Raw genomic sequence first — 14,901 nt, 5'->3', positions numbered from 1 at the left:
AAAATCGGCATAATTTTTGACATGAAAAATCTGCCAAAGAACCCATTACCTCTCTGATAACGAGTTCCCGCAAATATTTGAAGGGGTAAACCTGTCCCCGCTTGATTCAAATAATAGGTTTCCATTTTCGGCGAAAGTGTAAAACAACAACTACTCGGCCTTGTCTGAACTTAATGTCCTGGCCTGAATCATCCTTTATATTAATCATTATTCTATCAATCTCTTTGCTTGCTAAGGGTTGGTAATATGGTTGTGTATAAATCAAATTTATATCTTCACCAAACTTTTCGCCCGCTATTCTTATAGATCTGAGAAACTGAGCATAAGTATTTCCTACTACAGATGGTTCAACGACATCTGAATATATCATAAGATTGTGAACACCACCAGAAAGATCATAATGATGTTGAGCTTTTCTTTGCATGTAACCATTGTCAAAAATTGTTTGAAAGTTTGAGTATCTAGTTAATACTCCAAATCTTTCATTCTCTAAGTTATATGAGGAAAATCCAAGCATGTACTCGAGTTGCTGCCCCAGATGTACTAAAACATTTCTTTCTGATGCAGTTCCTCCAATCTTAGGAATAGAAATTGGCCAACTTGTTGCGTGATATATCCTTGTTGTGAATTGACGACAAGATATGGTGCATGTTTGACATGTCCTGTCCGACTGAGCACTTTGATCATCTCTGCGTTTATCACATCACACAGATCGTGAATACTCGTGTATGAACCCGGTTGTAAATCTAATATGAATTCTTCAAAATCTATTTCTTCAAGGAATCTTCCTGACTCCGGCGTTGGAGTATCTACAAAATTGTTAAACGTTGTGGTTCGGAAATATTATACCAACTGCGGGTGTATGTTATCTCTGCTAACCCAACCACCCAATCGTCATCAACTTTTAATGTATTTGGTAAATAAGTCACATAAGAGCCTATAGTATTATCAGCATAGCTTTTTACGTTACTTGGTAATGTTAAATAAAATGAATCAGACATGTCTTCTTATTTTAAATCAAATTGGATTTATTTTATTAGCTTTATATAGAAATTGGTTCAGCTTTTTGTTTAAACTTTGGAGTAGGTAGAATACATCCTAAAGACATCGTCAAAAGCCCTAACCAAAGTCGTTGGTCTCCTAAATTCAAAGACAAATTTATCATCGAAATTATCGATATCAAAAACAGCGTTAATACTTGAATAATAAAGAGAAATAAGTGAGGATTTTTCACGCCAATCTCCGAATGTCCTGAGATGGTATCCATGAGTTGTAACTGCTTGAATAACCTAACCACTTTACAAAGTAATACACACGCCCCCTAACTGTTTTTCTTTTTATAATCTTCTCAATTCGATGCTCGTCTTCAGATACTTCTTGAAGCTCTTCATGGTAAAATTTCCTTTCCATAGGTGTTCCATTGTGTTCTCTTAATAAGTACAAAGGTTTTTCTTTGCTTTTGTCAATAGAAGATATTGTATAGATATGTTCAGACCAGTTAGGATAGAATGATTTATCAAACGGGCCAAGCTCATATTTAATCCGTACTTTTGAACCTACTTCAAACACCTTTGGAGATATTGTTTTCTGATCTTTCACCATTTCAAGGAGGCTATCATAACCATACAAATTCCTGAAGACATCATTCGAGTTAGAATTTGTCACAGAATTAGGTGCCATTTTAATTGATCGATGAAAATCAGCGTTATAACTTTCCACTAGTTTTGGTAACACATCTGTGTACTTTCTGGTTCCCTTAAAAGTGAAGTATTTGAACATTTTACCTTTAAGGGTTCTGTTAAATCTTTCAACAATAGCACATTTGATATTACTGTTTTTCGTTGAATAATGTCTAATAGATTCATTATCAAGAAGAGTTTTAAAACTGCTATTGAGAAACTCTTTGCCTTTATCTGTACGTAAAGACTCAGGCTTTCTATTTTTAAAGAGTTTTCGGAAAATCTCTGTAACTGCAATACCTGTTTTTGCGTGTACTGGAATAGCCCAAGCATACTTGCTGAAACAATCTATTATCGTTAGAATGTATCTTAACCCCTTGTTCTGACGCGAAAACTCTTGCATTTCAACTAAATCTGCTTCCCATTGTTCATCGATTGCACAGACCACTATTTTATTTCGCTTAAATTTTTTCCGAGCTTGTTTATGCAAAGTGTATGTAAGCTGTGTTTTTAACCAGTTTTTCACATGATTTATCGTGATTTCAGGAATTAGCTCTTTTGCAGCAATGTAAAGTTTATTGACTGAAGATAGCGATCCAGTTTTTTCGACATTGTAATACAATCGTTTTAAAACTGTTTCAATTTTTTCATTCGCTGATTCTACACCATTTTGATGAACTGAAGTATGAGTTACCATTTTGTCCGTCGAACTTCTTTTTCTTGTCTGCAATCCTGTCAGAAAATCTTATGTTGTCGTATAAGTTTTCAACTAATTTTCTTTTTCTCGGATTTCGAGATTTTTTCACTATCCCTGCATCAGATTCGTGTGTTGCGATTTCATCAATTGGTTCAGCATAAATATTAGGAAACGTAACCGGAAATGAATAGGATGGAGGGGGTCTGCTATCAATGATGATACTTCTCTTTTTATGGTTTGATTTCAACAATTTTTTCAATGACTTGTGTAACACATCACTAGGTAATATGTTACTTCTTCTTAATATGGTCACCAAACTGGTTGGCCATAGAATCGGTGAGTTTTCTTCAGTAACAGCCGAAATCAAATACTTAAGTAAATTAGTGTTCTTGATTTCAGACCCATTAATAACCAGATTCATCTTTTCATTATAAACACCTGAAAATGCTAGTTTCAGACTCAACTTGAGAATTTTCCGTACAAAAATAGGATTGAGTGCGTTTTGTACAATGGCTGATTTTTCTTCTGATTGAGGTAAAGTTCCGATTTTGGCAGTGATGAGAGGATATTCTTTTTTAACAATTTCAGCCATTTATTAAAGATGTCAAGAGTGAAACAACTGCCGGGATAATGATCGGAAGATAGCCTCCACTTTGCGTTATGTACTTTTTTCTTCTCGATACTGATTTATCTTTCACTATGTTCAAAATATCATGCTTGTACCTGGCTAGTTGTTTCTTTTCTTTATCCGTAAGCTTGACGTTTTTATTAACTATATTCAACATCACTTCTTTGATTGCTTTATATAGCAACGGATCTGCTTTGTATTGATCGTGGAAAAGCTGTTCTCAGTTTTTTACTCTTTATCATTGAAGCTATTTTCAAAAGATTTAGATAGTCTTCTATATTGATTGACATTATATCTCATAAACTGTAACAGAATGATTCAATGACAATGGAATTATATTAGTCTGAACACGAAATTTCTCAGGTGTTTGAGGAGTAAGATCCACCTTTATATAACTATAAGGTAAAGCTGTTGCGTCTTCATAGGCTGCAACAAACTTTTTGATATTAATTGGATAAAGTTGTCGAGCCAACGCATAGATTTGTGCTTTGTCACGAGGATTTTTCATTAGTATAAGATAATGACAGTTCAGACTTATATTTCTCATATTCTTACCCTGATGAAATATATTCTGCACTATAAAAATGACGGAAACTCCTAAATGATGACTTCCTTTCGTGAAAAGATGCATGAGTTTCGGATCATCACCGCATTCATGCATAAGATCGTCAATGATAATGAGATCGTAACCGGAAGAATCTTCTATCATCCCTTGATGATGTTGTATATCTTTATGTTTAGAATAACGATCTTGCCATTGACCATAACACCACAGTATTTTAGAATTCTCATTTAATGAAGGTATTAATATATTTCTATGATGAATTATTCTTTCTACTAAGACCGTTTTCCCGCTTGATGTAGGTCCTGCTATCATACATGTGAATGGGTGTTTGAAAATAAAATTTGACATAGTGACACAAAAGTAATAAGTTTCAATTCTTTTTATTAAAGATTCGAATTTCATCGTAAGTTCAAGGATCAACTGAAAAATACAAAGCTTGGTTTTAGTCATCAATACTCGAATTCCATTTTCGCTTGTTAGATTTTAGCTGTGTCTTACCATCAACAATTTCTAAATTGTCCTGCTTCCAAACTTCCTTAAAATGGTTGCGAATATCCATGAGAGCCAATCCATAAGCCAGGATTATCAACAGCAGCGTCAAGGATATCACATCCTATTCCGAGAGTTGTTTCTTCAGCGTCACAGTAGACGATTATGCCAGTTCCTGTAACCATTAGTCTGTGTTGAAGCCATCGGCTCACAGAGTATTTAGAGTACAATAACGCTGTCAACTCACTGTATATGTTTTTACGCCAATTCGAATTTTTCTCCACAAACTGATCCATGTACCGAGAAACAGAGAATACCCACTGATCATTGTGTTTAAACGGATGTTCATATTTAGGAGCCATCCATTTGTGTGTGTTTGTGAGATCAGTGCTGATTTTGAAGAACTCACTATAACCACTGAATGAAACTTTTCCAACAATTGGCTTGGGAGATGAAACTTGAGAACTCATGTTTTTCAAAAAAAAAGGACACAGAGTAACTTTAACTTTGAACTGAAAACTTTAATAGGACACAGAGTAGAAGATAAAGTACAACTTCACAAGATGAAACAAGAAAATGTAATGAATACAAAAAATAAAATGTGTCTCTATTTATACCAAAACTGACGATAGCTGCGCCTCCTGGTTCATCCAGCCTTCGGTATCATTCAAAAGCGTTTCCAATGTTAACTGCTATAATAAAGTAATAAAACAAATGTCATTTATTAGTGCCATAAAGTTTGGAATACTATAGTTCTTTGTTTCTATTTTACAGCACCTGGATTTTATTGCTTACAAAAGAAAAGTTTAATGTTGTTTTCAAAATATGATGAAATTTTGTATACATTGTAATAGGTTGACTATTTACATTTAAAAGTTATTTATTTATATCCGTAGGGCAAAGTATTATTGCCTATTACTCTTCGTTTTTCAGAAACTGCTCTATATATTTTTTCAAACTTCTTAGTGCAAACTTTATGAGTGTACTTATCAGATTCGATATTAGTTTGCTTAACAGAAATGGATGATTGCTCTCCGTTGGTATAATCTTCTGCCATTTTACAAAGTTTCTGTAATGTGATAAGTTCCAGAGCTTTTGAAGTGAGTTTTATTCCTTTAACTTTTATGACCGTTTTCTTTTCACCAGTTGGAGACGTTACTTCGTAAGCGTAATTTTTGGGACCAAGCGTAACAAATTTATTACAGTAATAGCCATCAGGAATTTCATCAGTAAGTTCGCCGAGGTAATCTCCGCATTTAACAACCGGATCATTTTCTTGTTCGATAAATACAACTGAATCAGTGTCGAAATACAATACACGTCCTGGTCTAATAGACTCTATAGTTTGTATCAGATTGAAGAGCTCCAACCTTGCATAAGCTGTAACAAAACTCGCCACAGCAATGTTTGATTTAGATGATGATATTTCAGCTTCATAATCAGCAGCTACTTTATGCTGGATGAGAATAACCTCAGGTGATGCTTCAAAAATACCCATTATTTCAAGAGTGTCATCATTCATCTTTCTCCAAAGCTCAGCATAGTTTCTGACGATAGATGTTTGCATTAAATTATGATTTTGCGCAAACTTTCCCCAGAGACTGTTCAACATCAGCTTTGCAATACTCCTTTTGCCAGGATTCTTTGATATTTCCGTTTTTTCTAGTCCAATTTTTTCATGCTGCTCATAGTCATTTATATATTTTGTTTGAGAAGCTTCGTCTGTACACCATGTAGGCCAACCACTGGCTTGCTGTTTTATCTTAAGCCACATTGCTATATAATCATTAAAAAGATTCGGTGTTCGATCATACTGGAGAATTTGGTAGATCTTAATTATTTGATAACCGTTTTTAACTGCTACATTGAGCTCTTCAGATGTCCAAGTGTTTGTTATCATTCTTTCTTGGTCTGTATGATTGCAGCTTAAATTCGCTCTTGTATTCAAACAGGAAAAACAAAGAGGAAAAATAAGTTTTTTGCTGAATCTCAATGGCAAAACGGGGATATTTAACTTTTCAGGAGGTAAAACTTTGCATTTGATGAAGCCAAAGTACTTGGAGACATCATTTGAAAACCCTTCTTCAATAAGTTTTGGGTGTCCTGCTGGAAAGGAATTCTTTTTGAGAACATGAGGATATAATGATGTGAAATCTAGATAACGGATTTTTTCGTTTGGTAAACATTCATGATAAAATTTGATGTTATTTGTTCTCCACCGAAGAAACTTTCTTTGATATTTATTGATCCGGTTTCTTTTATCTCATATCGATGTTTAATTCTAGTAGATATGTACTCCTCTTTTCTAATTTTGTTGAAGTCGTGTTCCCATATCTCGGTCAAGTTGAATCCTCTCTGGTTATAATATGATCGTTTGTTTTGAAGACGTTTGAATAGTTCTGAATATGTTGTTGGTTCACTCAGAAGAGTATTGATACCATCATCAGGATAACAATCGGGGCAACCATGGAAAAAACATCCGTAAAATTCATAAACGCGGTTTTGTTCTTTGACGAACCCATCAGCATAGAACGGTCCAATTTTAAATTCCCTCTGAATTATGAATTGGTTACCTAAAATATTTTGTTGGTAGTCTAACCAAACAGCTGCTGAGATTGATTGTAATCTGGAACAATAACCATCAATCGGACTTATCGCAAGCAGTTTCGGAGGAGCTTCCTGAAGAATTTCCATTACTACAAAGCCAAGGTAAATCTTCTTTTATGGGGTTAAGGTCTGTTATTTGCTTGAAAAGCGTAATGAATTTCATCATTGCCGTCGTCAATATATCCATCAGACCTACAGTACTGTACAATTTCTGTCTGCATATCAAAACGTAGTCTTCGTTTTGCTGAGCCAAGTACCAAGTTTTGAATTCTTTTTGCATGATTGGTTTCATATCATCAAACCCGTAAAACTCTATCGCAGGTAATGTTCCTTTGTAGTTTTGGTTTGCCTTTGTGTTGAAATAATGAGGAAAGATCCTTTTTCATTTCTGATATGTTAAATGACTCAGAGAGAAGAAAGCGGCTGTTGTAGTAATGAAAGTGAATCAACAAAACGTAAATTTTCAACCTTGATGTAAACAAGCTTGGACCCCATTATTATTTCAGGAATCGCTTGGAAGTTTCGAGTAAAGTCCTGAATCAAGAAATGGCCATCATATCCTTTTGGTTATGTGCAATAACAGTCACAGTTGCTGATCTTTTCTCGCTTTTGAGCTGCTTCCTCGTAGAGATAACTGCAGAAATTTTAACACCTCAGATCCTTTGAAGATTTGATACCCTATTCCACAAATATCACATTTCTCAGTCCTTTTTATGTTTCTAAATCAAAACAAAAGTGCATAATGTATTACATATGAGTAAATTTGGAGTGGAAGCTTGGGTATCATCAGGTTCTTGGCTGGCTTCGATATCGTAAAATATTAGGACAGAATAAGCTTCATCTTGTTCTAATAGCTTTTGAGGTCCAGAGTGTAAGATAACAATAATGCGGTGTGACTGTGTAAGTATCTTCATTTTTCGCAGTGATAAACATCACAAATATGAGGATCTTTGGTACCATGAATTATCCAACACTTTGAACATTTGATCTTTGCCATACATATCTTTTCAGAAGATGATTTTCATAACAAACATTGTTTTGAACTCAAGTTTGCAACGGATGCAACTAAGAGGTTCTGACTCAAAACATGGAGGATTGCTATTACATTGAGCACATGAGTCGAAGCAGAAATGTTGATTCAGCCTATGTTTTATCCAACATCTAACACAAAATGCTTCATACTGCATATATCCTTTGATATTGGTGATTAAATTATAATGATAAATAGCATGAATTTTATACTAGATAGTTGTTGACTTACCGATAACTGTATAAAATGGAATCCAAAAATAAAGGCTGTGATTAACACTGAAAGTAACCGAAGCAGATAGAAATCACAGGTTGGAAAGAGCAAGAGAGGTTAATCACAAGGAAAGAGAGGCACAAGTAAAGAGAGAGACACAAGTAAAGAGACACAAATAAAGAGAGACACAAGTAAAGAGAGACACAAGTAAAGAGAGAGACACACAAGTAAAGAGACACAAAAGGGAGACACAAAACTAAACGTTGAGGATGGTTGGGAAAACACAAAAGGCACAAAGGTAACTTGAAGGAATCATGGATGAGAACAAAATCAAGACTGACAAACTTTTGGTTTCGCTGCTTTATAAAGGAATTAGGAGGAGTCATTTCTGCGCTGTTTCATATTCTAGAACAAACAATAGAAGAATTGCTTGTTTATGAGATGTACATTATACTTTGCTTTATCGAATGTAAAAGACAGTAAAGCTATAAATGAAATATAATAAAAGAAACAATTGAACCACTTTAAACTTTTGTCACACATTCAGATGTTCAAGTGACTTTAGTAATAAATTGTAAAATTATTCTTTCAATTATCATCTTTGTTGCAGTCTGCAGATGTTGGAATTACTTTAACTAATAAATCGTATCAATTGTTTAAAACTTTTCCTGTTATGTTAGCGTTAAAATGTTTAAGTGACTTTAGTAATAAATTGAAACAATCAATCCATAACATTTTCTTGTATTTTAACGTTGATTTGTTTGAGTCTTAGCAATCAGCTATTAGTTATATTGATTCACTTTATTTTATTATCAATTATTGCATTTCCGAACGTTAATGGACAAAACTGCCTGAGGCTACGCCAGTTTATGACTCTTTTAAAATTTAGTCTTGGCCATATAATTTTATTTTTTCATTCACAGACTCCTCCTCTTTCACGTTATGCTACATACCTACTACTGATGTCGCAAGTAAATGTAACACATAATGAACGGAAAATGAACACAAAAGTACAAGTAAAAGGCCACAACGACTATCGAACAACTTTTGGTACCAACGAAAAATTATCGATCTTCCTTTTACATAATCGTTTTCTTCGTCGATTACACTTGATATTGTTTCTTGCGTAACGAATCGAGTATCCAATTAATACTAAAAAACAGATCATCAGGTAAACATGTCGATCGATAATCTCGAACGGTGTTAGAATCCCTTTCGTGATTGTTTTAGTCGTCGAATTGGAATAAAAGTTCATGAAAACACAACCAGAACTGAACAAAACTGGACTGAGAGAAATATTCTCAGGAATCGAGTCAATATTATGTAAAGATTCTGGAGGAAATTGAATATCACCAATAGATGATCTAAGAGGCTCGACAATCGCTGGACAAGGGTCACTTTGACATGGAAGCATTTTTTTCCAATCCATTCGAATATCGCCAAGAATATGATTTGCATAAATTCTCATTAATTTCGAATCAGCAGTCGTCAAAATGTATAACGGGAAAAACGAACCATTCATAATATGGACTATTAGAAAATAGCACCACAATCAACTGATCAACTCGATTCGAAGTCAACATTATATCTCAATATTTATCTTAAAAAATAAAAGAGATTGCAAACAATCAAGATCGATATTCTCCTCACAACTGGATCAGTTAATTGTTTCGAGAACAAAAATTCGCATCATTCATAGTATTCATTTGGTCACTCGACCCATCAGATCAAATCGTAATGTCCAATAATGACCAATCCATGTGTCGTATTCACATAGTCCAGATGATTAAAATTCATTTGAATATTTAAATTGAGTCAAATTTAAATAACTTTTTATAAATTGTTGCCAAACATCAACATGATTTTCAATTGAATTGTCTTGCAATTCATTTAATTCATTTTTTTTTACAATTGAAAGGTCATTTCACTAATTGGATTCCATATAAAGTAATCAAATTGTTACGTTAAATTTGATCACAACAAAAAGGTTAATCTATTTTTAGGGGATCACAAATTAAGTTAATCAGTTAACAGTAAATGATTTGAATCAATGGGAATAGAAAATAATTTTTTACGATATGTACAAAAATCGAGCATTAAAATTGATTAATAAGACGAATAATAAATTAACTAACCAGTGAGTCAAAGGAATGACCAATTAAACTAATTGTTCAATTGAACATATAAAATTAATGCTTAAGTAATAATTAAAATAAATAATAAAAAATTTACAGTCGAGAAAAAAAAGTTTTCTAATCATTTTGTTCACTGGAATCAATTGGGTTAAAACAATAATAATAATTTAGATCAGATCGCACGGGTTCAGGTCAATCGGCTGGTCGATGTTGTAAAAGTCCATTGGCTGACCATTGTCCGAAACTTTGATCAATCCAAATTCGAGTTTGTGATTTGTAGATTCAGCTTTTCCAATATCTTAATTAATCGAGTTACTAGATAATAGTAGTTAATATATTTCTTGATGAGGCAAAAAAAAAATAGTAGCAATCAGCTGATTATAAATTAAATTTTTGGATAACATTAAGATCTGTGTTGATAATATATTGACTTTAGAATAAATTTTTAACGATTCCATAATAATCAATCAAAAGTAAATATAATATTTGATGAAGATGAAGATTCTCATTGTTTCAATTCTGGTTGATAGGAAGAGATTGGAAAATGATCATGAGAAAATTGTTGATTCTTTGATTTTGGTTGATTGAGTTGAAGATAAATTTGAAGATGATGATGATGATGATAGAATTTGTTTTCCTCTCTATTATATAAAATGACTATGAAGATAATACAATGAATTTGGGAAGAATAAATAAAATTTCTTGTTCCTTTTTCACCTTTTTTTTTTGATTCTTATATCCATCAATCTCCGTGCTCATCCTACATGATATTACGATTATTGTGACATCAGAATGATGAGAGGCAGATGAAGATGATGATGATGGAAGATTGGAAATTGTCATCAAACAATCAAGTTAAATAATTACAATTGTTGATATTCACTGGAATGAAGTTGTCGATGATCAGAATTTAGTGATTTGTTAAAAAAAACGATGACTTCTTGTTGGAAACTCTCTGGCAGTTGTAACCTTTATGATGCTGGAAGTATTTATATTTGTTCAATTGTTTCATCTTTAAATTGTTCAATTGATTGATTGATTTGATTGGTTGAATTAACTTTAAATTACCGAGTCTTTAATTTCACTGACATAAGCAAAAGGAAAATATCCAATTCGTTGGCCTATTTGACCTTTCCACCAGCCCTTTTCTGCTCCTGTTTTACTTAGAATGGCGATATAATCGCCGCGTCGAAGGGACAACAAATTTGCCGAATTACCGGTAAAACTGTACAAAGCGATCGCATAACCAAGAGATGGATTTACCGTCAACACGGATTTATAGGGTATCCCCAATTTTAAGTTTAAACCAGAAAACGATTCGGCCAGGGTTCGCTCTTGATACCAGTTGACCAGCTCTTCAACCGTGTCGAAAAATTTAAACTCCGACAGGTAAAACTGACCTTCCGGTGTTTTACATATTCTCATATGTTTGACTATTCCATTACAATTTAAGCTAATTGCATAATTACCGCGTTGCTTTGGACTAATTCGAAGGAGAAATGTTGTATTCGGTAATTTTTCCAATAACAATTGAGCCGTTTCTCGGTCCATTGTCCCACCAAACCACGGGTGCTCTTCCAAGTTTAAATTAACGTAATTATTATTCTCATTGATATTATTGTTATTAGAATTGATCAATCCATCATCTGAATTAAAATTTGAATTTGAATTACTAGTGTAACTGTTATTATTACTATGGTTAATGTTGGGATTGTTTGAATTGTTGGTGGTTAAAGTTGTTGTTGTGGTTGATGTTGAATCATCAGAGTTTGATCGGGAATGATTGATTAGGTTAATTGGTTGAACTTTATCGGCGGGGAAAAGTCCTTCAACACCAGTTCGAAGTAGTTCACCTTCTAACCATTTAACGTTATTAGTTTCGTCAATTTCAGGCTTTGGATTGGTAATTAAAAGGATGTCACCCGTTGAGAATGATAATTCATTACGATTTAGTTCACCATCGAATGGTGTTATCGCTTTTACTTTGGTACCTTGAGGCCAGATTAAGTTTCCATTGGATAAGCCATGTTGTTGTTGGTGGTGGTGTTGGTGTTGATGATGATGGTGCTGTTGATTGGGTTGGTGTAGTGGTTGTTGGGGATTTTGATTATGGGAATGATCATATTTAGCGATAAAATCAACCGGTGAATTTTGTTGGAGGAAAGTTTCATCTTCCCCTGAATAGGCCGATATCACGGAGGGACTTATTGAGGGTAATGGCGGTCTAGGAGGTAAAGTTAATTCACCGCATGAATTAACTAATGGAATACATGATTTGTGAACAGTTATCTCACATATTGTACATTTATAACCTTGAAAGAAAAGACCAGGTAACAGTTTATCACAATGACCACAAGTTGTAGGTGATGGAAAGGTGAACATGATGAAAACATGATCAGTTGCTTCGGTTCGGCAAGCGAGTGGATTAACATTATCTTGAGCTTTATCCAAAGCATCGATCCATTTTCTCTTGAGATCTTCACTTTTAACATAAAATGTATAACTAAATCGAGCCTGATTGTGAATTAACATCCAATGGTGACTCCATTTATCTTTGAAATGTTTTATTGTTCCCGTTGTATTGGCTGGTGGACAATCGTCAACTGAAAAATCGCTTAAAATTAAAGCTTCTTTATAGCTAAATTGATCACCTTTTAACGATTTACACATTAACATAACCTTGTCAAAGACAAAAACATAACGACTTTTTAAACATCTATCGTTAAACTTAATCTTAACCTCACCATCTCTCAGTAAACGTCCATAATCTTTAAGTTCAGTATTCTCGGGCATCTCGAAGTCAATTATTTTCATCTGAATACCGGCAATTATTTGTAAAGTTTCACTATCACGTTTAACTTCATTAATATAATCACCAATGTCAATCATTGCTTCATAGGCTTGTTGTAGGCCAAAATAATCTTCATGAGTTTCTAGGGTATTTTTCATTAGCTCCTTGAGAAATAGATGATATTTGAGTATTCGTTGCATGGGAAGTGAGAGAAGATCTCGAAGTTTAAATTTACCATCATTGGCTTCCATTTCATGTAGTGAGATACATTCATTGATTACAGTTGATTCAGAGCAAAGTTGATCAATTAAACCTTGAGCTCGAGGTAAATTGGCACAATAATCACCATAAAGGACAAATTTCTCCTTCCAATTAAGGAAGCAACTGCTTACACGATGACCACTTGAACTGGACACAGTTGATCGGCATAAATCTCTATGGAATTTAGTATGAATATCGGAAAGCTCTTTGATATGGTTAAAGATAATTTTTCTATCCTTAATTTGGAGAATTTTCTTCAATGGTTTAACAAAATGTCGAATAATCATGTTCAATGCATCGACATAATTTTTCTCCGTTTCAATAAGTTCTTTTATACAATAATCACGATTCTCCAATGGTGTTGTATCAATAATGGAAGATGAATCTTCTTCTAAAGCATCTTTACCAATTCTAAGAGTAACATAACAAAGATCTTCATAAATATCCTCTAAACGGGTTCGTTGCTGAAAAGGGATAACATTTCTTGGTGAATCGGTCATCATGATTGGATTACCTGGAGAAACAGAAAAAAAAAAACCAAATTTAGAATAGAATAGAACAAGAAGAAGTAAAAGAAATCAAACAGCAATGATATTGAACACAAATTGAAAGGAGAAAAAAAGAGAAAAGAAGCAAAAAAAATAACCAAATTCTTTTCTCTTTTCTTCTTCTTCTTCTTCTTTTACTTGACCACCAAAAGGTAATCACACAATCAGCATAAAGAAAAGAGGATGAAGGACATAACCTTAAAGAGGTTGGAAACCATGAAAATGAAATTACATAAGAAAACAAGTGAAAATGATATTATGCTGACCAACTAAGATTGAGAATTGATGATGAGAATGATGATGATTACCAGATAGAAAACAAGGAAGAGTAAATTTAACGGATGGATTAAGAAAAGAGAGAGAAAAAAATGAGGATAAACAGATAGAGATCAAAGGTATTTGGGATGAGAGAGAGAGAAAACAAAAAATGAAAGAGTCAAGGATGAGATGGATGATGGAAGAAGATGAAAAGGAAGATGATCCATTACCTTGGTGTTTACATGTTGTAGCCATGATTATGTTTACATTGGAGAAAAAGTTACAATGATAAAGATGAACAATTAATCACAGAATAGAATAGAACAAAAAAAGAAAATAATTCTCTGTTGTAACAATTGGAATTCTAAATGAAATGAGTTGAGAAAAATTCTCAGCGCCATCTATTGAAAGGGTAGAATTTTTTTCTTCTTCTAAAAATTAATTACGAAAATTGTTCATCTAAAACAGAGAATCAAATTGTTTAATTAACGTCGAGTTTAATTTTTTTTTGTGTTTCTTAAAGAAAAAAATCCAACAATTTATCAGATGGAAAATTAATTAAATCTAATTGTTTGTTTTTCTTTCTCTCGATTGTATTTACTTGTTATCGAAAACTTGTCGCCATCTAGAGGCTCGAATATCAACTAGAAGAAATTTTGTGTGTTCGAAATTTGGAAAATTTAAATTTTCGCAATTAAATTGATTGATTAAGTTGAAGAATTAGTGTTGTTTCAATGAATGTGTATTGTTGCTTTTATGAGAATGATCTTTATTTGGAAATTTAAATATTGCAAGTGAACAGAATGAAATATGAAAATGGAAAAGTACAAAAAAAAGTTGGAAAAAAAAAGTTACGAAAATTAAAGTTAATTAACTTGGTAAAATCGAGAGGCACTTTCGAGGGATTAACATGGAAATGCTTTCAAGTTAAAAGGTCTCAAGTTAATCCTTTTCTAAGGTTTGAAAGTTTTTCTTTCTCTCTATTAATATTCAAAGGCTG

The 14,901-nt window shown here is 33.2% G+C and overlaps 2 protein-coding genes across 5 annotated transcripts; both read right to left on the bottom strand.

Moving 5' to 3' along the window:
- Positions 1-543: 543 nt before the first annotated feature.
- LOC128385553 (uncharacterized) lies at positions 544-2,376 on the bottom strand. The gene is made up of 2 exons (XM_053344425.1): positions 1,317-2,376; positions 544-809 (listed from the first exon to the last, which is right to left on the bottom strand). Exons 1-2 carry the CDS (start codon positions 2,374-2,376, stop codon positions 544-546), a joined length of 1,326 nt encoding a protein of 441 aa, XP_053200400.1.
- Positions 2,377-9,734: 7,358 nt separating this feature from the next.
- On the bottom strand, positions 9,735-14,298 carry LOC128385631 (protein vav-like). Of its 4 annotated transcripts, XM_053344514.1 has the most exons (3): positions 14,132-14,270; positions 13,841-13,912; positions 9,735-13,609 (listed from the first exon to the last, which is right to left on the bottom strand). In XM_053344514.1, the coding sequence occupies exon 3, from the start codon at positions 13,596-13,598 to the stop codon at positions 11,103-11,105; it is 2,496 nt and encodes an 831-aa protein (XP_053200489.1). In that variant the 5' UTR covers positions 13,599-13,609; positions 13,841-13,912; positions 14,132-14,270; the 3' UTR covers positions 9,735-11,102. The 4 variants fall into 4 exon arrangements, with proteins under 4 accessions (XP_053200489.1, XP_053200487.1, XP_053200490.1 ...); XM_053344512.1 differs by lacking the exon at positions 13,841-13,912 and having other exon boundaries at positions 14,132-14,298; XM_053344515.1 differs by lacking the exon at positions 14,132-14,270 and having other exon boundaries at positions 13,876-14,092.
- Positions 14,299-14,901: the final 603 nt, after the last annotated feature.

This window comes from Panonychus citri, unplaced genomic scaffold, assembly GCF_014898815.1.
Source record: "Panonychus citri isolate SS breed McGregor unplaced genomic scaffold, ASM1489881v1 Contig00049, whole genome shotgun sequence".
Taxonomy (NCBI): domain Eukaryota; kingdom Metazoa; phylum Arthropoda; class Arachnida; order Trombidiformes; family Tetranychidae; genus Panonychus; species Panonychus citri.
The sequence above is the reverse complement of the archived record's forward strand: the minus strand, read 5'-3'. Positions and strand labels throughout refer to the sequence as shown.

Excerpts from the sequence above, each read along its gene's own strand:
- LOC128385631 (XM_053344512.1), bottom strand. The coding sequence starts at position 14,156 with ATGGCTACAACATGTAAACACCAAG. Across the intron at positions 13,610-14,131 it reads TACAACATGTAAACACCAAG|GTAATCCAATCATGATGACC; the intron begins GTAATGGATCAT and ends CTGTTTCTCCAG.
- LOC128385553 (XM_053344425.1), bottom strand. The coding sequence starts at position 2,376 with ATGGTAACTCATACTTCAGTTCATCAAAATGGTGTAGAATCAGCGAAT. Across the intron at positions 810-1,316 it reads AAGAAAAACAGTTAGGGGGC|ATACTCCAACGCCGGAGTCA; the intron begins GTGTGTATTACT and ends ACAATTTTGTAG.